At 40.8% G+C, this 22,364-nt stretch overlaps 1 protein-coding gene across 2 annotated transcripts; it reads left to right on the top strand.

Annotated features, from left to right (window-relative positions):
- The first annotated feature begins 183 nt into the window (after window positions 1–183).
- trip10b (thyroid hormone receptor interactor 10b) lies at window positions 184–22,320 on the top strand. 2 transcript variants are annotated; one of them, XM_056371539.1, is made up of 15 exons: window positions 184–495; window positions 7,995–8,110; window positions 8,214–8,267; window positions 9,040–9,187; window positions 9,352–9,414; window positions 10,776–10,880; window positions 11,141–11,269; window positions 11,654–11,800; window positions 12,636–12,797; window positions 15,170–15,193; window positions 17,055–17,164; window positions 18,833–18,965; window positions 19,096–19,163; window positions 19,697–19,800; window positions 19,895–22,320. In XM_056371539.1, exons 1-15 carry the CDS (start codon window positions 472–474, stop codon window positions 20,038–20,040), a joined length of 1,533 nt encoding a protein of 510 aa, XP_056227514.1. In that variant the 5' UTR covers window positions 184–471; the 3' UTR covers window positions 20,041–22,320. The 2 variants fall into 2 exon arrangements, with proteins under 2 accessions (XP_056227514.1, XP_056227515.1); XM_056371540.1 differs by lacking the exon at window positions 15,170–15,193 and having other exon boundaries at window positions 185–495.
- Window positions 22,321–22,364: the final 44 nt, after the last annotated feature.

Below are 22,364 nucleotides of genomic sequence, written 5' to 3'. Positions count from 1 at the left end.
GGACATTTATGTAAATGACCTCAAGCTGCATATTTAAGATAAAACAAACAGAGACGCCGCTGGTATGGTTTCACACCCCCGCTCCTCCTCCTCCACCCTCCTCCACCCTCCTCTCTCTCTCTCTCTCTCTCTCTCTCTCTCTCTCTCTCTCTCTCTCTCTCTCTCTCTGGGACCCAAACTTGTTTCAGGAAAAGCGCCTGAACATATTTTTTCTCTGGCTTGCTGGGAGAAACAGGACAGCAGCCGCGTCCGTGCCAAGGAGAAGGCGTAGACTTCCTCCAAACATTTCCTCCGCCATCTCCGCTTTCGAGACTCTAAAGTTTTGTGGAATCTTTGTAACGAGAGGAGTTTTTTTTTTCTTTCTCCCCTTTTCTGCCTCCTCCACCACCTGGACGCCGCTTTCTCAGCTCTGAAACAACACGGGAGAGGATTCCTCCCTTTTCTCCTCAGACAGCTTGCACTTTTGCAGACATGGACTGGGGAACAGATCTTTGGGTAAGTTGACAGCTGACTCAGAAGAAGCGGAGACCTCTGGGAGAACTCATTTACACAAAATACCTTCAACATCCCTTCGGAGCTGGGCTGTCCTGCCATTGTTTTCGTCGACACAATATGTACACGGGGCTCTTGTTTTTCCTCGGTAGGCCTGGGTTGAGCAGTCTATCTGTAAAGCAGCAGCCAGGGGATTTCGCAACTCCTGCTGCATACCTTATCATAAGCAGAGGGGAAAGAGGAGAGGTTTACGACTCTTTGTGGCCACAGGAAGCCCCGTGCATTTCTTATCTGCTCACTGGTGTAAGCTGAAAGGTACATTACACCACCTTTTGCTTGTTGCATGCTTGCAACCTCAGCTTTGTTCTGTGACAGCACTTCTCAGGAAGCGTTGGGCTGTCGGCCTGGTTGTCCACTGATGGAGGTTGATTTGTATCTGTATCTGGTCGGTGTCCCAGCTGTGAATCACAGCTTCAGGCATCAGGTCAGACAACCGCCCACATCACAACACCACTGTCCTCCATACAGTCTCTGAGCATTAGAGTAAAGGGACTGAGGCACTAATCCAGGGCCCCACCTCATGTCACTGTCAATTAACTGTCAATTTAGGGGGGGGGGGGGTGCTCATCACAGTTTTCTAAATCCCAAGATAAAGCCTTTTAATTGGTTGTTCTGTCTGACCAGCAGAAGAAAAAAGATATTCTATTTACGACAGAGAAAGACAGGAAATCCTCCAGTTTGAGAAGCTGGGACTGGAGAATGTGAGTAATCGATTATCAAAAATAGCTTATGATTACTTTTCTGTGGCGTGACTAATCATGTCAGCTCCACACTGATCCCAGTCAGACTGATGTTATGTACAGTACGGTATGTGTTTTCAGTCAAACTAAATTTTCCCCCAAAATCCTGCTGTGATTGTGGTCAGAGTGAGAATACATGCCTCTGAGATTATTCAACAGTTAAACACACAGTGGGTGAGGCTGTTTTTTTTCTAATGCTGCATTTGTTGATAAAGAGTTGACGTTCAAAATCTTTCATTGCTGCTTGTAGCCCTGGGATGTGCACTTTGTCAAACATCGCTGTGGTAAATCCAAAACATATCTAAGAAAGAGCTGAAACAGCTGATCGATTAGTCACCTGACAGAGGGTGAATCAGTTTCATTATAGAGCGCTCAACAAATTGTTTGGTGTATAAATGCAAGAAAATAGAGAAAAGAGGCCGAACGTGACGTTTGAAAGTGACTCGTTTTGTCCGACCAACAGTCCAAAACAAAGACTCATTTTACTGTCATATCCGACAAAGAAATGCAGCTGAGAAGCTGTAACCAAGTGATGTTGGGCATTAAGTGACTCATTGCTGATCAGTCAGCCGTTCATTTTCTGTTTGATCAACTAATCATTTCAGTTCTATCAGCAACTGTTTTGATAATCATTCAGACATTACCTAGGGGCTACTTCCAGCTTCTCAAGTGTGAAGAATAGTGCCGCTGTTCACTTTTACTGTCTACTACACTGTGTGTGTGTGTGTGTGTGTGTGTGTGTGTGTGTGTGTGTATGTGTGTGTGTGTATGTGTGTGTGTGTGGTTGTTCGCAGGCTTGTAGTTTCTATTTGTAGCAGATCCACAGCCTGATGAAATTTAATGCAAATGCAAACAACCTAATTAGAGCTGAAATTATTAGTCAATCAACAGAAAGTTTATCTAAATTATGAACTACTTTAATAAAGGATTAATTCTTGTTTTGTAAATATTTTGTGGGTTTTGTTCTACTACAGCTCAATCAGGAGATAATAACAAGAGAGGAAAAGTGAGAGTCTATGGCGATTAGACCCCACCGTGATGTCGTCATATGTGAAAAGGTTGTGAGGCTGTGCGAAGTGTAGGAAACCGCCCGCGGTCTAGACGCTGGTGATGGTCCTGTCGATAGGAAGAGGAGAGATCTGGATGGGATGAGGAGTGACGATGAGCTTGGTCTGACTGGATATGAAGACTGGATGAGGGTCGCAGCAAACGCAGCTGACAGCAGGAGAGGGGAGAACAGATTTTAAAGTATGACAGGGACAACATGATTGGCTGGTTGAGATCATGGCGAGATCTGATTGGTTTGCCGAACACCTGAAGTCAGCTGATTGCAAGGACTGGGGTGAGAGGGGGAGAAAACGGCCTGTTGATGGTACAAAGCGACGCATTTTAAGACATCACCATGGGCTCTGTTAACTCATGATGAGCATCTTTCACTATTTTCTGGACCAAATGATTAATTGAGAGCACAATCAGTAGTTTAATTGATAATGAAATTAGTCATTAATTGCAGTCCTGAATTCCATGCAGGACTGTTCTCAGTGTCTGTGGATGTCAGAGCCAGAACACAGTGGGTTGAGTTGCTGATTTTCTTTGTCATACATGATAGTAAACTGAATGTGTTTGGGTTATAAGATTGTTGGTCGACCAAACAAGCAATTCTAAGATATGACTTTGGGCTTTAGGAACAAATGATTAATCAATTAATGGTAAAAAAAAATAGAAAAATATTAATCCAAGCATTTTTCAGTGGTGATCATTATCATTAGCTGCAGCACAAATATGATCTTTCATTAAGCTGACCCAGGTCGTTCACTTGTTCGCTCCTGTGAAGAATTCAAATTTTATGTTATCTGAGAAATCAGATTTCACCTGCAAATAGATTACATGTTCATGTGTACAGAGAGTAAATTAAATATTGAAAAGCAGGATGAATTACATTTTTGGGACCTCCAGTTCTGTGGGTTTGAACATGGATTGACTGCACAGCATGAGTTTGCAGTGACTGACCCAGCGGCCGGTCAGTGCGGTTTAAGAGGTTAAAACCACCACCAGCTGTTATTAAATATGACGTAGCCCAGGAACTGTCAAAACAATCCAAACACGCCCAGAGTCGATACTCTGAGGCAACCAGTGGAATCAGGATTGAGTTGCATTGGGTTCCTCCTAAAGCTCCTAAGTTCTTAACGAGTGCTGATAGTTTCAGAGTAGTGCTTTATAAATGAAGTTGCTCCATTACAAACTTCAGTAACGTCTCCGCTAGCAGAGACATGTAGTATGTAAATCAGTTGCTTAGAGACATCTGGGGCCTCGTCCTGTTGAAAGCAATCAACTATGTACTCAGGAAGTCACTGTGGCGTCACGAGCTGTAGCAGTTTTAGGCAAACAGTGTGTGAAGCTGCCAATATATGCCAATATTTCAGGCCGCATATGTGGAGAAATCTGTGTGTCAGAGTTAGTATGCAACCTGTGCTAACCCAGCTGTTGATAGGATATTTCAAGTTTTATTATATGTAAGTGTCTTATTTTATTATATATAAGTGTCTGGTTATATTCCATATTATCTCTTTTACTCTGTACTCTACATGGGTCAAACATTAGCAAGCTAACGTTGCTACACCTGGCGGTTAGAGGGTGTAAATATTTAGTAAGAATAATAAGAACTAGTTTTTGTGGGGCAACCTATTTTTTTGTTTACAGCTAAGCACTAGACTAACTATTTTTCCAGCAATCCACAGTCAGTCAATCTTCCCACAATACCTGTTTCACATACTGTGTAGCCAAAAGGCCACATCTAGCACTATTTGAGTGTGTACTTGCTTCTTTAAAGATTCCCTCCGCTCAAAGATGTGTTTTGCTTATTGCCACTTCTCCTGGTTTGACCTTCACTGTGCACATGAGTGTACGTGCAGTTTGACGCAGTTCTGTTTTCAGATTCATCAGCTAAAGGAGGAAAGTTTCTCTGTGTTCACCTTTGAGGTTCTTTCAGAGAGTAAGAAGCTTCTGTCACTGAGCAAAGTCAATGTTCAGTGTTTTGAATCAGCGGCACTGTGGCTCCTAGTTGCCTCCGATCACACTGCACGTACCATCCACCCCAGGCTGCTGTTCGCCTTCTGTAATCTCATCACGCAGCCAAAAGGAGCGGGTTGTATCTTTAAAATAGAGCAACATGACACGATTCATTTAGCAAGTTTTGCTAACTAGTAGTACAAGTGTTGGAGCAGACTGGGTAATCAGAGTTGGAAGCTGATTTTTCTCCAGTCATTTTTCTCCTTGTTGAGCTGTCTGCGGGTGAGGAGGTGTAAACCGGGGTTCAGGGAACTCAGGATTGATGCTGCGGTTTCTGTGGTTGCCATGGTCACACAGCAAGCCACGGCAGTCATTTGGGAGAAGTTGAACCACCATCAGTAGCAGTGTGCGTTTATGAGGGCGGCAGCTGCCCTCCCTCTGTTTGTGTTTACAGTTAAAACAATGGAGGCAGGAGTGTCCAGAGGGCAAATGGTTAAAGCGCATTCCACATAACTGCAACATCCACGGTTCGAATCCCGGCTGGGGGATGTTTGTTGCCTTTGTCGCCTGTTTAGTTGCTAGTTTCCGGACTTTCTCTTGATTGTCAATTGTAATTCAGTGGAAACTGCTCGCTCTCTGAGAACAGCTTCAATCTAAGTTCAAGGGGTTGTACTTATGAGCACGTTTTTGTGACATCACAACACTAATCCGGATCCAATATCCAACTAACACAAGTGTGGAGTGGAAACCTGAAGCCTCCTGTCTACATACACTGAGAATTGGTATTTCAGTGAAATAGGAATAAGAAACATCCTGTGTCCAGCAGTTAAACTTTTTAACATTTTAAAAATATTTCCATATTTGTGTGGAGCTGAAGGGAGTAGATTTCATCAAGGTAATTTAACTTTTTGTGACAGAAAACCTTTATCAAGTGCAAATTATTATTCAAAGCAAAGTATTTTTATACTGTATATCTCAATATGTCTGAAGGGTGCATTTAAGTTTTAATGGAGCAACCCAAATTAGTAAATTATTACTTGGAAAAGAAGCTAGTAGTTAGTAAGAAGTTGATTTACAGGTAGCTGGTGCAGCCAGTCCTTTTGTTTGGTAGCTTACATTATGATTCATATGAGTTTGAGTGTGACCTCAGATCAGCCTGGATCAGGAAACGCTGCTGTGTTTCGTCACAGAGGAGGGTGGGACTAGTCCAACTGGCTCCAGGGTTTGGAGAGGCCCCTGGGACCGTCAGTCACAGGGCGGAGGTTCACACTGAGCTAATGATTATCTCATTCCTGAACCCTCTCTGCCTCACTATCAGTATTTCCTCCTTGCACACAAAAATGCAGATGTATTTTAGTAAAGCAATGGGGCGTAGCAGCAGAAGTGGTAAATGAATGCAGGGATATATCTCAAAGATTCTTCAAAGACTATTAAGTCTTTCAATCAAGATCGACAGTTTGTTTATTGTCCCTTAGATTTCCCCTGATCATTCTCCTTCCTGGTGCAGGGGTTTCTTCTTTCTTTCACTCACAACGTCCTCTTATTCTTTTCTAACCCTGATTCTTCCTCCTTCTCTGCCTTCTACCAGCTCTCTCGTATCCAGGACATTGCTAACTGTGTTACAGTTTGATCTGCATTTAGCTTCCCTCTCCTCTGAGGACTCAATATCTATGTCTCTGGCTCCAAAAGACCCTGCAGTCTCTTTACACACACACACACACACACACACACACACACACACACACACACACACACACCCATATGAACAACTAAAAGATAAAGTCTTTCTTTATATTTCACAGGAGTCACAACAACAGCGTCACCCTGTTGTTAGTGATTCTCATGTATTCACACTTTGCAGCGAGATCTTTACTCTATGTCATGGCACTGTGTAGATATAAGGCAGTGGGGACAGAGAGGAAAAATGTTACCTGTCCAACAGGTTTTTCTGTGTGTGTGTGTGTGTGTTTGTGTGTGTGTGTTTCGAAGGCATGGATGTGTGTAAAGAGTGATGCTGAAAGAAGAGCAGGATAAGTGTTCACTTTTATTCTCTATTACCTTTGTACTTTTGTGTGTGTGAGAAATTGAAAGAAGGGAGGATACCCTCTGTGTGTGTGTGTGTGTGTGTGTGTGTGTGTGTGTGTGTGTGTGTGTGTTGGGTTATTCGTAGGCTTGTAGTTTCTATTTGAGGCAGATCCACAGCCTGATGAAATGTGATGCAAATACATTCTTCAGTAATTAGAGCATGTCAAAAGAAACTGTAACAGAAATGTTCAAATATTCACTGGTTCCTGTTCTACAAATGTAAATATTTCCTGGTGTTAGTCTGATATGACAGTTAACAGAATATTTTGGGGCCTGTTGGTCGAACAAAACGACACATTTAAAGACATCACGTGGGCTCTGATGGGCATTTTTCACTATTTTAATGAAGTGAATAGTTAATTGCAGTCCTCAATCCAGTACAGGGCTGTTCTCAGCGTCTAAGTCAGATGTCAGTGCAAGAATGCTTCTTGGGTCAGAACCTGAATGCAGTGGGTTGGGCAATAATCAATACAACTAGTCACTTTTCAGGCAAAAGTGCTAAATTGAATAAAGAAGAAATTAATTGGCATCACATTTGGGATATTGTGACTGTATTTTTTTTTTTTTTTTTGACATATAGACAAAAGGTTTCATCAAGGAAATGGTCAGTGGATGAATCTGCGGCTCAACAACATATCTCAATGCCACAGATTTATTTGATCAAAGTAGCCATCTTCATCTCTGCAGTTTGCTACGGAGTCTTATTTTCTGTCACTCACTTAGTAGATACCACGTTAGGAAAATCAGATATGGTGGAAGCAGTGACTGTACATGAATTCATCTTTGCTGATAAATACTGAATACATTTTTCAGAAGATGTCATTGAAATAGTGAAAAATGGCTACCACACAAAACCAGGAATGTAAACTAAAGAAAATAAAGTTCCACTAAAACCATAAAGAAAAAGAAGCCACAATATAAAAAATAAACATTATATGAACAATTTAGCAAGTGTGGCGCTTTTTATACAATCATGTCCCAATTTCAGGGGACAAAATGTATAGAAAGAAAATAATTAAATGTCACATTTGATCATTTTGGGTCACTTTTTTTGCATTCAGTACTTGTCAGAAACAGGGCTGCAATGAACAATGATTTCATCATTGATTATTTTACTGATTATTTTTTTTATTTATTGTTTGGTTTGTGAAATGTCAGAAAATAAAGTGAAAAATGGGCACTGGAACATCTTTCAAACCCAGGGAGTTTAATTTCACACAAGAAAAAGAAAAGTAGCACATCTTGAGAATGTTATTTTTAGTTGGAAAAATGATTCATATGTCAAAAAATTTGCAATCGATTGGTCAATTAGTCAACTAAGCGTTTCAGTTCTACTCTGAAGTCTATGACCCACAGATCAACAGACTCTTTTTGTGTTTTGCGGCTGATACTGCAGCCAGCTTCTTCTCTTGTTAACCATTTGTTTCAGGGGCTTTCTGATTTCAGCCTGGTCTTCAGTAGAAGTAGTAGAAGTGCTGGTAAACAGAGCAAAACAATGAAAAATCTGTTTGCTGTGACACGAGTCAGCCTTGAGGTGTTTCCCATGAGATGTTTGTGTGCACATACATGTGTGTAAATATGTGTTGCTTTACTCTGTTCCTCTTTTAGGACCAGTATGATGTCATTGATAAGCATTCGCAGTCAGGCCTTGACCTGGTGGAGCGTTACATAAAGTTTGTGAAGGAGCGGACAGAGATAGAGCAGAGCTACGCCAAGCAACTCAGGTGTGTCCAGTGGGTTTCTACATGTAATGGGATCTTAAATGTCATTGTGTATTTATATGTGTGTAACAGAGAGTCACAATGCTTCCTTTATGCTGTCTAACAGGAGTCTAACAAAGAAATACGCCAAACGAGGGAGCAAGGAAGAGCAAGACTGCAAGTGAGAGACGAATGAAATGCCCAGTGTCCATTATTCCTCATTCATTTCTCTTATTTTGAACAAATAATGAACATTTGCTGTAAACCTTACGAGCTTCCCATTCTCATTGTGCAGTTAATCCTCAAACAACAGGTCTTAGATTTCAGACAGAGGTAAACAGAAGCAGGCTTTTCATTTATAGCTGGAGGAAGAAGTCAAAATTAGAACTACTTACCTTACGGTTGATAGTGTGGACGGTACAGGTGGAACTGCACCTTGGAGAGCCGCCCGCACACCCGCCATTTCCGACTCAAATGAGAGGAAGATGAGCCGAATGCGAGGAAATTATAACCGAAGCTTTACATTCGGCACCCAATATAAAATCAGCCGTCAGGACTTCTGTAACTTTGTGATGTCACAGCAAAGCAATCTCTGCCCTCAGCCATGCTCCAGAAAAGAGTCGCCCAATCAGAGGAGAGGATCAGAGCCTCCTCTCTTCTGATTGGCTCACTGACCTGTTGTTGCTAAGGCTCCAGAGAGAAGCCTGAGAGAGGAGATGTAAAACTACACTGAGATGGTTTTTGATTGTTAAAATCACAAATATATCTTCTTATGGATCGACACTTCAAATAAAACACAGGAAAGTGTAAACTATGGGAGGACAGAGATCTGTCACCGTCTTTTAATGATAGCATCTATGCTGTGCAGCTTCCTTTAGAGCAGATTCACAGTTTATTCAACTGAAAATCACAGTTCAGGGGTTTAAACTAACTGTAACTTCCCGCTGCCGCAGGTTCAGCAATCACGCATCATTCCAGGAGATCCTGAACGAGCTGAACGATTACGCCGGCCAGCGAGAGCTCATCGCTGAAAACATGATGACCGGCATCTGTGTGGAGCTCACCAAGTATCTTCAGGAGCTCAAACAGGAACGGAAAACTGTGAGAGAGGGAGGAGGAACACCATGGGGGAGGGAGACAGCAAGGGAGGGGAGAGAAGGGAAGACAGAAGGAACGGGGAAGTTTGGCAGATTGCAAATTGACGTGGTACGTTGTGTCATCCTGTCAAACTGCAGCACATTTACTGCAACCTCTTCCTTCCCCAGCACCTGTCAGATGCCAAGAAGGCCCAGCAGACTTTAGAGAGCAGCTTTAAACACCTAGAAAGTGTGAGTCAGTTTTTGTTGTTGCTTCACATGATTCTTATTTGAAGGTTGAGTCGCCCCAAATTATTAAAAAACATATTTTCCTACAGACTTCTTGTGATATCTCTTCGTGCAGATATTTTTTATGATAAAGCCTGATTTTACAGGTCCATTATTTCCTATTTAACTTCTGAACAATTACTTGAAAGTTTCCTGGAAAGAACAGATTAATTTAGTGGTAATTATAGGTGAAATTGCATATAGCAGCTCTGAAACCTTTATTTTAGTTAGATGTAGCTGCTTTTGTTGAGTTTAAAAGCAGGTAAATATTTATTTATCATTCATCGACTGTTGGAAACTCTAATCTTCATATAGGTGGAATTATGATTTTACTATATTTAACCCTAACGGACCTGCCTAGCAAAGAAAGAATTACGAATTAATTAATTAGAAATGCAAGGACTGAAAACTCTATTTTACCTGTAGTTAGTTACCAAATTTAAATGGTTCTTTTCAGGAAACATTAAAGAAAAAATGATTATAATTTCACAGAATTGTTAAATAATCAATGATATTTGAACCTCAACATCTTTTCCTTCTTTCATTGGTAGGAAGCAGTTTCAAACTTCTAACTCTCTAATCAGGCTCCCTTTCTTAAGAATTCAGAAGTTATCACTAGTAACTCTGTTAATGTTAAGAAATGATCTACTTGTGCTTTAAGGATTAGATATTAGTCATTGATTACCAGGTTGTGAAAAATATTTGCCACCTTTGTTTGGCACAATGTTCATAGCGCTATTAGTGTTGAAAGATTCCACTGGAGGAGGATTAACACCAGGTACAGAGATGTTTCACAGCCTGGAAGCTTGTGGCTTATAACAGATCTATAAAGCTTTAGACTGTGACTCACTAATCCTTAACAAAAGCCATTAATAGCAGTTTATAAACCCCTTATGCAAAGTGTCTTAATGAAAAGTAGAATTGTGATATTTTAATGTTTTGGGCAGCACAAACTCGGGGGATCAGGAGAAATCTCTCAGATAGATATTTAAAAGTGAGACCAAAACTGTCTTTGTCACTAGATTCCAGTAAGAAGGAAAATATATCTGCTGTATTTGTTATTTGGAATTTGGGTGAACTGACGCAGCATAATGTATTTATGTATTTGGTTGGACAGTCCCCTTTCATTTCAGTACCTCTTTTTGGATTCAATTCCCTGAATTCATTGCTCATAATACTAATGCTCTGTTAATTCAAGTGTGTTAAAGTTTGTGTGTGTGTGTGTGTGTGTGTGTGTGTGTGTGTGTGTGTGTGTGTGTGTGTGTGTGTGTGTGTGTGTGTGTGTGTGTGTGTGTGTGTGTGTGTGTGTGTGTTCATGACTGCAGACTAAGAAGCGCTTCGCCAAGGAATGGGCGGAGGCTGATAAAGCCACACAGCAAGCAGAGAAAACAGAGAGCGATCTCAACGCCACCAGGCTCGATGTCGAGAAGGTAAACACACACTTAAGCATAAATAAACTGAGCACTGATTTTTTTTTTTTCACCTTTTGTTTTTTGAGATATTTATTTAAAAAAAAATACTTGAACTCCTCCTCTCCTGTCCCTCCCTCCACGCCTGCCTGCATCTACTCCTGCATTTCTCCCACTTTGCATTTCATTTTGCATCCCTTCCTTTCTCCCTCTTCCTGCATCCTTTCATCCTCCCCTCCCCTCTGTCTCTTCCACCACTCCGTCTATCCTTCGCTCTCAAGGCCAAGCAGCATGCCCATGCCCGAACACACACGGCGGAGGAGTGCAGGAACGACTACGCAGCACAGCTCCAGAAATACAACAAGGAACAAAACTTATTCTACTACTCAGAGATACCGCAGATCTTCAATGTGAGACAAAGAGACACACACACACACACACACACACACACACACACACACACACACACACACACACACACACGTTCACAATGCAGTACATAGTCAGAGCTCACATACCTGTTAATGTGGTGTAGTACAAACCAAACAAACCCATGTGTTGTCCTTCTCTGGTATGTTAATATGCATTAGAATGTACACTGTATAAACACTGTGTGTGTGTGTGTGTGTGTGTGTGTGTGTGTGTGTGTGTGTGTGTGTGTGTGTGTGTGTGTGTGTGCGTGCGTGCGTGCGTGCGTGCGTGCGTGCGTGCGTGCGTGCGTGCGTGCGTGCGTGCGTGCGTGCGTGCGTGCGTGCGTGCGTGCGTGCGTGCGTGCGTGCGTGTGTGGTGAACAGAAACTGCAGGACATGGATGAACGGAGGGTCCGGCGGCTGGCCGAGGGCTACTGCCAGTTTTCAGACATTGAAAAGAAGGTGCTGCCCATCATCTCCAAGTGTCTAGAGGGAATCTCTGCAGCTGGAGTGAAAATTAATGAGAAACAGGTAAATGTTAGATGTTTGCAAGACTATATATTTGTCTATGTATGTTGTACAGTAAGGTCCTTCTTTTGCATTGTTTTGCCCATATGCTTAAAACAAGGAGACTGTGAATTGGCTGCATCGATCTTTCTGTCCGTCTTTCCAGTGTCATATCTTAAACACGTCTTATCTGACTGTTATGAAACTTGGAAGGATGCTCATCCATGTTTTGGTGTTCAAATCTATAGTTTGACTTTTTGGGAAATAAAATGATTTGTTTTCTTGCCTAGAGTTTGATGAGAAGCTCGATACCACTCTCATATCTGTCAGTTCATTTGAGGCTACAACCAGCAGCCAGTTAGCTCTGCTTAGTGTGAGACTGTGAATGGAGGAAAAAGATAAGGGGAACAGAATCAGCCTACCAGCACCTCTAAATCTCACTAATTAACATGTTATTACCATACCTACACAAGAGTGGTATCAATCTGACTTTCAACAAGAAAGTGAAGAAGCATATTCCCCAGAATATCAAACTGTTCCTTTTTAATAAATCCATTTACCTGACCTCTTACAATTCAAAGTAACATTTTCTGAATTTGAAAGTGCCTGCAAAACCAGTACGCCTCTAGTTTGATTTTCAATTTATAGTATGTGCATTGTGTTCCAATTTCTCTAAGTATAAAACCTTTTTTGTAGATGTAATTCAAGTTTGTTGTTGTGTAGCCTATGATTTCTAATAATTGTAAAAAAGGAATAACACACTTGCCTATGTTTTTGATGCTGTAAAATGAACTGTTACTTACACCTGCCTGTGTCTGTTTCCTTGATGTGAATGAGTGTCTGTTTGTTGCCCCTGCAGGACTCCGTACTGTTCATAGAGCAGCACAAGTCTGGTTTTGAGCGACCTGGAGATGTGGAGTTTGAAGACTATAGCCAGGGAATCAAACCAGCAACCTCTGACTCAAGCCTCAACCCACCCAAAGTGCGAGCCAAGCTCTGGCCTTTCAGCAAGAAGCACAAGGTGAACTTGCAAACACATTTGCCTCTCGTTGAATTTGCATAAAAAGCGCGGCATCTCAAGGGCAAGATATTCACTGCCTCTCCCCTCTCTGCTATTCCTGCTCTGGCATTTGACGACCTGAATATCCTCTCCGTCCTGTTTGGATCCTGCTCTTAACTGATCTTGGCTAACATGTTGTTATCAGGCTAAAATTATCCTGCAATTTCTAATCCATACAATGTGGGTCTTTAAATGCAGTTAACACGGTTGATTTGTTAGTCCTAAAATGCTGCATGCTCTTATTTTGAAATAAAGTCAACGTGTAGTGGACACAATTATCAGCACTCATATAATTGGCTGAGTGCGGCATCGTAATTAATTTAAGCATTTAACCACATTCTGATTATTATTATATATTTATTATTTGATAATAGTTATTATGAAATTAAATCCTGCAGAAACAACTTTTATAGCAAATTAATTGGACTCTAAAAGCAGACATTATTTTCTGACCAAGTCTTTGCAAAGTTCAAGTGAGTTCAGTAATTAGTCTGGGTTAGATAATTTTCACTCACTCCATGTTTAACTTAATTGTTTTGAGCAGATACATTTATTAAATTTAAATTTTTAAATGACAAATTATAAAACAGCTCCTATAAGCTGAGTGGACGCTGTCGAAAAAAGAGAGCAGCTGTATTGTTTCAATGTCAAATCAGGTAATATTAACTGAATTCTTTTGACTGATGTATAACTGACCTTGGATTCAAGTCCATACAGTCACACTGAGTTTTATCTGATGGGGCGTAATGTTGAAATAACATCATAATGACGTAATTAATTGTAAGCTTTTGGCTCTCCATGTACTTGCACAGTTTCAAAAACAATGTTGAGAATAATACACATCGACATAAAGCCAAAACAAGTTCAACAAAGATGAACAAAGATATACTGTATTATCTTTTTTTTTTTCTCATGAAAAGACCAAAACCAACGGAGCGTTAGTCCATATCTGTTTTATCAGAAAGTTCATCTTTCGACTGAAGTTAATCTTTAGAAGCACGTCATAGATAAAGAGTTTAAAATTCAGAAAAGGCTCAGTCATTCTCTAAAACACCTGGAAACTGTAGTTTTTAGCAGTGGTTGTAGTTGTTACTCAAACATGAGCAAATAGCGCTAGTGGAGGGACTATTTTCAGCAGTGGATTAATACGCATTTGGTATGCAAGTGAGGTATTTTATGGCACCAGGATAGTGTAGTATGTGAAACATGTCACCCAGTGCAAAGGTGTGACTCATGGGTGTGTTTTTAATTATTTTTAGGGCAGCTATTGTGTATCAGGCTTCTTAGTAGGATAAACTCATTGTTGGTTTGGGTCTCGTAGTGGGATTTGTTGACACTGATTCTTTAATAAGCGACATGTTTCCATTCCAAATAATAATTACATGAACATTACTCAATAAACTCCTAAGAAAAGGTGTCATGCATGTACAACCAACTGTGGATAAACCTGTATTTCAAAACCACTATTGATAAATGTTAAGACAGTTTTAAAGAATTTAAACAAAACAATAAATCATGTGTCAGATCATCAACAGTCAGATCCACGTGAAGAGCGAGGCACAGCTGTCTTCTTGTCTCGCTCCTGCTGAGGACTGTACGAGAGCAAAATGACGCTGGCATGGTCTCACAACAATGCTTTAAAACAAACAGACACACATGAAACTCAGCACACATTCCACTCATGTCTTACCCCACCTCCCTGTTGCCCTCAGGGGCCAATTCTGATTCCAGTCTGCTGCACAGACTTGCCCAAAAACACCCCTTGCTCGCTCTTTCACTCTTTATCCACTTTATTGCAAAAATATCTGCATCTCTTTGACCCCCCCTCTTCTCTTCTTTTCCTCCTTATTACCAATGTCATTTTCTCCCCCCCTTTACTCCTTTTCCTCTGCTCCCATGTATTTTTCTTTTCTCCCTTTTTTAGTTTGTCCCTCCTTCTTTCTCTCCCCCGTCCCCTTTCCCCCCCAGCAGCCACCCTCCTCCCCTTTCCCTCCCCCTCTCCAAGCTGCAGCGCTCCCCTCTCTCTCTCTGTCTGAGGGAGTTTAATCGCTCTGTCAAACCCAGGATTTCCACCTTAAAGATATTACGCAAATCTTGCTTGGTGAGTGACACTCCCATCTTGGCCGACTTCAGTTCTGGTCTGACTGCCTCACTGTTGTTTTCACATCCGTCTCGTTGATCCTATTCATGTTAATAAGCTGTTACACCTGGACATTCTTACTTTGTACCTGTGCTCTAAAAAAAAAACAGTTCACATGTTTATGTTTGTAAAATGTTTTACCCATGTGTTTGCTCACGTGTCTCATACTGAATCTCCATTTCTCCCTGTTCAGATATCTCATGCTGAAAAGCACATGGTAACACTTGTTATGGTTACATAGAGGGTAAACTTGGATAACAATATTCTGGTGCTGGATTCTTTTCAAGGGGGATTATGTTTAAGGAGTAACTGCACACTAGTTGTTGCTGCACTGACCTCTGTGGGTTTAAAGGTATCAAGGCGACATCACACCTGAAAGTGTCAGGAAATGTATCTGAGTCTTTACCACATGTTATTGAAGAGAAGGAAAAAAAAAAAAGCTCTCCAAGGTAGCTAGCTTGTTAGCTTGCTGTTAGCTAACTAACATAGACTGTTAGTTTGCAAGCTACTTATGGATTATGGATTCTGGATTCAAAGATGGCGCCCACTCACTTGAATGAAATTTTAGTGCATTAGCGTCAGTGTTTCCCCCGGTCACAGCCGTGCTCTCCTCATAGGCTTTACATTGTTTTGACATCACACAAATAAAACTCCCTTTTCTAGGTTCTGATTAAAAGTTTTACAGATATGGAAACAATAAGAAAAGAAAGACCTTGTTTGCAGTTGGAGGTGTCCTGTCTTGGATCACGGGGGATTTTTTTCACTGCAGTGCCACAGGTGGCAAATAACTGGAAAAATTGGTCAGGAAGGCTGAGTGACATCACATTCATATGTCCAAATAAACTTCCATTGGCCTCACCTAAAGTTGGCAGTGCAAGCAAAATGTATTGTCTGGGTGCAGTTACTCTTTAATTTATCAAATCAATTGCATTTTTCTAATGGCAGATGGCACTATACATTTTCTGTCCAGGGAACTAATTTAACTCCGTAAAATCAATGTGTTCACTTTCTCCCCAAAGTAAAAACAAAAGAGCCAAGACTTTATTCTGTAATGCCATACTGACAAATCACCTAATTATCTCTGTTGAGAACAGATGCACACAGTGTCAAATATGTTTAATTTGACACCAGAGTAAAGACCATCCAGACTAGAAATAAAAGACTTAAAGGGTCAGTCAGCCCAAAATACACGACACCTCCAGTGGACTGTAGCCGTGCAAATAGTTTTAGTTTTGGGATATCTGTATTTCTGTCTTCATCCTCTACAGTCGGGGGAGACTGTAAGTGAATGTTAATTTAAAACAATTGAACAGAAACATTTAGTTTCAGAATTAGTGTCGCTGCTACTATGGTTAATCCAAACAAACACACTGAACTGTCTCTTGAAGAAATATTACCACTTTTCTTTTGTCTTGAATGTGTAATATCTTATATCTGTAATCTTGTATTGTAATTAATATCTAGATGCTCGTTTATTGTCAGGTTTAGAGGTCAGGGTTAGAAAACCAAAGGGTGATTAAGCTTCTGTCATTTTTACTCCTAAACTTAGCAACTCTCTCTCAAAATCTTAAACAACACCTTAACTCTGATTTACATTTGTATAAATTCATAATTTTAATTCTGCCAGCACTTACCGAAACGTACTTTGGTATGGCATCACAGGAGAAAGAGCCTTCCTTGTTGTTTCTGTCTATTGTTCATACAGTGTGCACCAGTCCAAAACATGACACAGCAGAAATTCACTGGTATTCCCTTTGGATGACTAAGGAGCAGTCATGCTTCTCACTCACTGTCTGTAACCATGTGTGTGTTTTCTCTGGTTTCCCCTCACTGCTTTCATACTTGGACAGGGTTTGTTCCTTTGACACAGAATGATTATGTGCCTCTCTATTGATAGTCTTTTTTGACTAACAAGCTCTGTGCAGTATTAACCTCCCAGTCTGAGGGTAGATGGATTATTAGTAATGGGGAAAGAGAGCTAGAGACAGGGAGGAGTGACATCTGGTGGTGAGCATTGTACACATGATGCTCACTGTTTGTGTGTGCGTTTTTTTTGTTTTTTTTGTTTTTTTTTGTAGCCACCGGCTGCAGAAGATTTCTCTCACCTTCCTCCGGAGCAGAGGAAGAAGAGGCTGCAAGCGAAGATTGATGACATCACCAAAGAGCTGCAGAAAACACAGGACCAAAGGTGACAACATCACCAACAGTATCACAGCCGTCTCTGAAGAAACAAACTTGACTCTCATGATTTTCACAGCTATCATCCAAAGTTGTTTTGGACTGCATGGAACGGACTAAAATGTGGTTGTAAACCACAAAATACAGTGATTCAATATATATTTTTGCTGTTTCAAGCTTTCAGTTTTAGCTTAAAACTAAACCGGACAGCAGTGTTGGTTCTGTTAGTCCATATGTTTGTCCAACACTTTGGTCCAAAATACCTCAACAACTGTTGGGTGGATTGTCGTAAGATTTGATAGATATTCATGTTGCCCAGATGTTGAATCTTAATGGCTTTGCTGATTCCCTGACCTTTAATCGAGCGTCAACATCAGGTCAAAGTTTTGATTGTCCAAAACAGACTCAGCTGTTCTTTGTTTAGTGCATTTAAGCTTGGATGGTAAAAATAGTGAACGTTTTAGCTGCTAAACATAAGCACGTTAGCATTGTCACTGTCGGCATGTAAAAGTGCAGTGGTGCTTTGTGCTAAGCTATGCTAGCTTGGCTGTAGACTCTCTTGTTTACCAGCTCCTGATGATGCAACAGTGCGTCTTTCCTTGGAGCAGCTCCACTTTAACATGTCTAAAATATCAGTGGATTTCCTGGTTAATTATGGGTTAGCTACCCTGGTTAATTAACTGCACAAGCCCTTGAAGTCATATCTATAGAACACTGAATATCCATGACTAAATGAGCACTTTAATTATGAAGTCTTTAACACTGAGCTGTGCTTCATCAGGACTGTGTGGGTGTGGTTTGATCAGATATGACAGATAGAGGCCTGGCGATATAAGCAGCAGCCTGATGATTCTTATCACATTTTGATTCAAATAATGTTAAACCCTGATTAGTACATGGAAAATACATGATGTCATATTCGTCCAACTTCAAACGTTAATGCAGGATCACATTGCTCAAAGAAGTAATTGGAAAAAATATGTTTTCGGGGGCCATTTGATGATGTTTCATCAATGGAACATACGTTTTTTAAGTTTTACTGTGAAATCCTTGAACATGTACAACAGACAAGCCACGGATGCATATGCAAATGATGCAATAAATGCAATCAGTTAGTTCTGTCCCAGGTGTTCTCAGGCTCTCTCAGACCACAGTGCTTAGCTGTTTTCACAGTTGATGTACAGTATATCTATTATGTGGCTAAAGGTGTCCACATACTTTTGTTGGTCCTGGTAAGGGACAGGCCATTTTGTTCCAAAGAAGGGAAATAGAAATGCTTCATTATACTCTGGTATTTTAGACAATAGTGTATTTTCAGCTTTGTGGCAGCAGTTTGGGGAAGGTTCTTTCCTGTTTCAACATGACATTACCGCTAAGCCAGTGTCCATAAAGTTTCACAGTTTGGTATGGAAAAACTTGCAAAGAGCCCTGACCTCAGCCTCACCCATCACCTTTAATATGGACAGGAACACCAGGATTATTGCCCACTATCAGTGCCCAACCTCTAATGTCATAAACAGTAGTTTGACACGTCCCCTTCTGCAACTCTTCCCAACTTGTAAACACTTCTGCCGATCCCTCCCGTCCTTATCAGCAGTGCTGCAGAGGAGAGAAGCTTCCTTAATCAGTGCTCACATTTCCAAAACAATAACACTTTTCTCTCCCTGTTCGACCTCAGTGACGCACTGGAGAAGATGAAGGGTGTGTACGAGCAGAATCCACAGATGGGAGACCCCTCCAGTCTGGAGCCTCAGATCACAGAGACTGCCCAGAACATAGGGCGCCTGAGGGGGGAGCTAGCCAAATATGAGGTTAAACACACACACACACACACACACACACACACACACACACACACACACACACACACACACACACTGACAGATGATATTAAAGTATTTGTGCGTTTTTCAGAAACTCTTTATGTGTTGATTATTACAGACGTGGCTGTCGGAGGCGGTGGGAGGAGAGGAATCTTCCAACACCATCAACAATAACACTCAACATGGGTAAGGCCTGTATTTAAAGGACTAGTTTGACATTTTCTTGCAGAGAGTTAAATGAGAAGATCGATACCACTGTGTTGTCTGTGTCGGCTACAGCCGGCAATAGCATGTTTACAGCTGGTTGACCGTGAGTGGCTGTTACAGTGTCACTAATAAACCACACTGACTGTTGTTGCTTTATGAGTTTCTGATTTAAAAAATGTTACAATGGACATATTTCAGTAGCAACTGACTACTGAACGTTAGAGGCACTGAAAGGATGTTTTTGTTATCCTCACATAGAGCCAGGCTAGCTGCTTCCACGCTTTATGCTAAGCTAAGCTAATTTGCTTATCATTAAGAAAAGTTTGTATAGTAGTTCCCACAATGTAAAACTATTCCTTTAAATGTGAATGTGAGTATCAGACCACACGGCAAATGACATGTGTTGACTTTATGTGGTGTGTGTGTGTGTGTGTGTGTGTGTGTGTGTGTGTGTGTGTGTGTGTGTGTGTGTGTGTGTGTGTGTGTGTGTGTGTGTGTGTGTGTGTCTCCAGTGTTGTAGCGGCCGACCAGTCAAACATCTACACAGAGTTTGACGACGAGTTTGACGACATAGAATCTCCTATTGGCCAGTGCACGGCTCTGTACACCTTTCAAGGTACATTTTAATATTCACGCTTAACCTGTTCATAAACAGACCTCTCTTCTGCCTTTTATACATCTCTTACTTGCGTGTGTGTGTTTGTGTGCAGGCAACAGTGAGGGCACCATTTCCATTACAGAGGGGGAGCTGTTGAGTATAATGGAGGAGGATAAAGGAGACGGATGGATGAGAGTCCTTAGAGCCAGTGGAGAGGAGGGCTATATACCTTCATCCTATGTCAAACTCACCCCGTAACACACACACACACACATACACACACGCACACTCAGAGCTTGTGATGGAAGTTAAGAGCCAAAGGTGAATACAAAGTCATCCACGATAATTGGAGCTTCTCTACATCCTTTATCTCAGCCGATGACGTGTATGGTGAGATGAAAGTGAGTGATTATTAAGCTTGTTATCAAGGCTGATTGCCGTATCATACGCTCCCTGTCTCTGCTCGCTGTGGCAGGAGAGGCCATCTCTGAACGCAGACTGCCAGTCCTGTCTGATCTTTCTAGATTTCAACTCTTCTAAAACCAAACTTTTGAATGTATACCTGAACTTCTTGTCACAGTGCTAAGTGACATACTAGTGTAACATACTCAGCCTCATAGTAGCCTAACGCTACATTTGTGTGTCAATATATCCACCCACTTGACTTTCCCGCTGCGATTTCTAATAACCTGCTGAACATCTCCTTTCTTGTAACTCCAGCCTTCTGCTAAAGCCTCTTTCCTGACAGGATAATGTGAGTTTTTTTTTATTTTATCATAGTGATGTGATGTTTTATGACTTTTAAATGGATGAAAACCACTACTCCTATAGAGTGCGCAAAACATAATATGTCTCAATGTACTGTCACAGTAAAAGGAAGGTTTCTTATGTCTGTCTTTAAACAGTAGGTGTCCATGTGAACAATGGCAGTTTCTGCTTGCTATAATCATTCCCACTGAAGATTTCCCTTCCGAATGCACTTCCACTGTAAGTGATGTAAGTTTTTGTGGAGCTAATGTGCAGCATCAGCAGCCTGAGTTAGACTAATCGAGCAGGTACCCTCCAAAGATTCAGTGCTTTTTAAACAAAAGTTGTTCCTGTTGGTGTTATTGTCCCTCCACTGTAGCTCAGCAGGAAAACACTGGGGGAAACACAAAGAGGAATAAAAAGACTAACTTTGGAAGATACCCACTTGATATGACAAAGACAGATTTCTCAGACATTTTTACACAGAATGAGGACTGTACATCTTCTCCCCCGTCTCTTGAGTGCATTAGGAAGGGCCGCTGTGATCAGGAGGAATCATTACGGAAAGCAATAACAGTTTCAATGTACATTTGGGCATGTTAGTATTGTTGTAAAACAGACTTGACAAATGTCAACCTATCCTTTTAACTCCGTGTGATATGTAACAGATTCTATACTACAGCAAAGATTTGCAAGAAAACTTGCTTTGCAATGTTTTTGTGAAACTTAAAAGCACAAAGTTTAAAATGATCAAAGTTCGGTAAAAATACAGAATTGATCATTTTATAATTCCTGTGAACTGCCTGTATTTGAGGATGTGGCCTCTGTGCAGCTGCAGAGATCATCGTATAGCACTGACATTGTGAAATCTGATAATGGGTGCAACTCAAAAGTAGATAGTAGGCAAATATTCAGTTTAATTTTCACTTTCCAACGTGGCTGGACTGTTGGAGCAGTCTCACTTCTGGTGAACAAGTGGTGGTTTGACTATTTTTGTTTCTCATATTCTGGTTTTACATGGTTTAACCACCTGTTTTCATATTATGAGCCTCCAAACCTCTGACTCTCACTCCTGTTGTTCTTCTCTGAAGCAGTGGCCATCAAAAGAAAAAAACACTTTGTGATTATGCCGACTTGAAATCTTAACGATCAGTTGTAAAAATTTCTCAAGAATCAGTGACACCAGGACAGACTTCAAAGGGGATGAAATGGGAGTTTTGAGATTTAGCTTCTCATTGGATCACTGAGTGAATGGATGAAAAAAAATGTTTACTTTTAAAATCCGGTTGGATTGTTTAAAGATCCCCTTGAGACATGTTTAAGAGATCATTTGGGTCTGGGTTTTCCACATAGAAGTCGATTAACCAGTTAAAAATGATCTTACTACATCTACTCATTATCCCTCGTTTGAAAAAACGAATCTATGAATTTACAAATATTAAAAAAAGTTGAACCGCTGCACATAAGATTTCTCATACTTCCCTGAAAATTCCATTTTCAGCATAAATGCACCAGAGGTTTCAGGTTTAGAGAGGTATGAGATAAAATTTGAAAAACAGCTTTTCTAGTGTCAAATTCTTTTTGCAGAGTAAAGGTCAAAAATCCAAAAACAGGAAGAAGAAACAACAGTGTTTGAGTGGAGACATAAGGTTTACTCATCTCTATCTATACCATTCTGTCCTGCACTAGTAAATGTTTTCTCAACCTGTAAGGAATATTATTGTATGATCCATTTTTAGAAAGATAATGTATTTACATGTATCATTCGAGTCATAAATTGAAAAAAAACCAGCCTGATTTCTTGTGTTTTTTTTTTGTTTCTTGACTTTTACTTT

This window comes from Seriola aureovittata, chromosome 3 (assembly GCF_021018895.1).
Source record: "Seriola aureovittata isolate HTS-2021-v1 ecotype China chromosome 3, ASM2101889v1, whole genome shotgun sequence".
NCBI classification, from domain to species: Eukaryota; Metazoa; Chordata; class Actinopteri; order Carangiformes; family Carangidae; genus Seriola; species Seriola aureovittata.
The sequence above is the reverse complement of the archived record's forward strand: the minus strand, read 5'-3'. Positions and strand labels throughout refer to the sequence as shown.

Bases quoted from the DNA above. Each gene is read 5' to 3' on its own strand.
- trip10b (XM_056371539.1), top strand. From the start codon at position 472: ATGGACTGGGGAACAGATCTTTGG. The intron at 8,111-8,213 runs GTGTGTCCAGTG...GCTGTCTAACAG, and splicing joins AGCTACGCCAAGCAACTCAG to GAGTCTAACAAAGAAATACG. The intron at 17,165-18,832 runs GTGACAACATCA...GTTCGACCTCAG, and splicing joins CAGAAAACACAGGACCAAAG to TGACGCACTGGAGAAGATGA.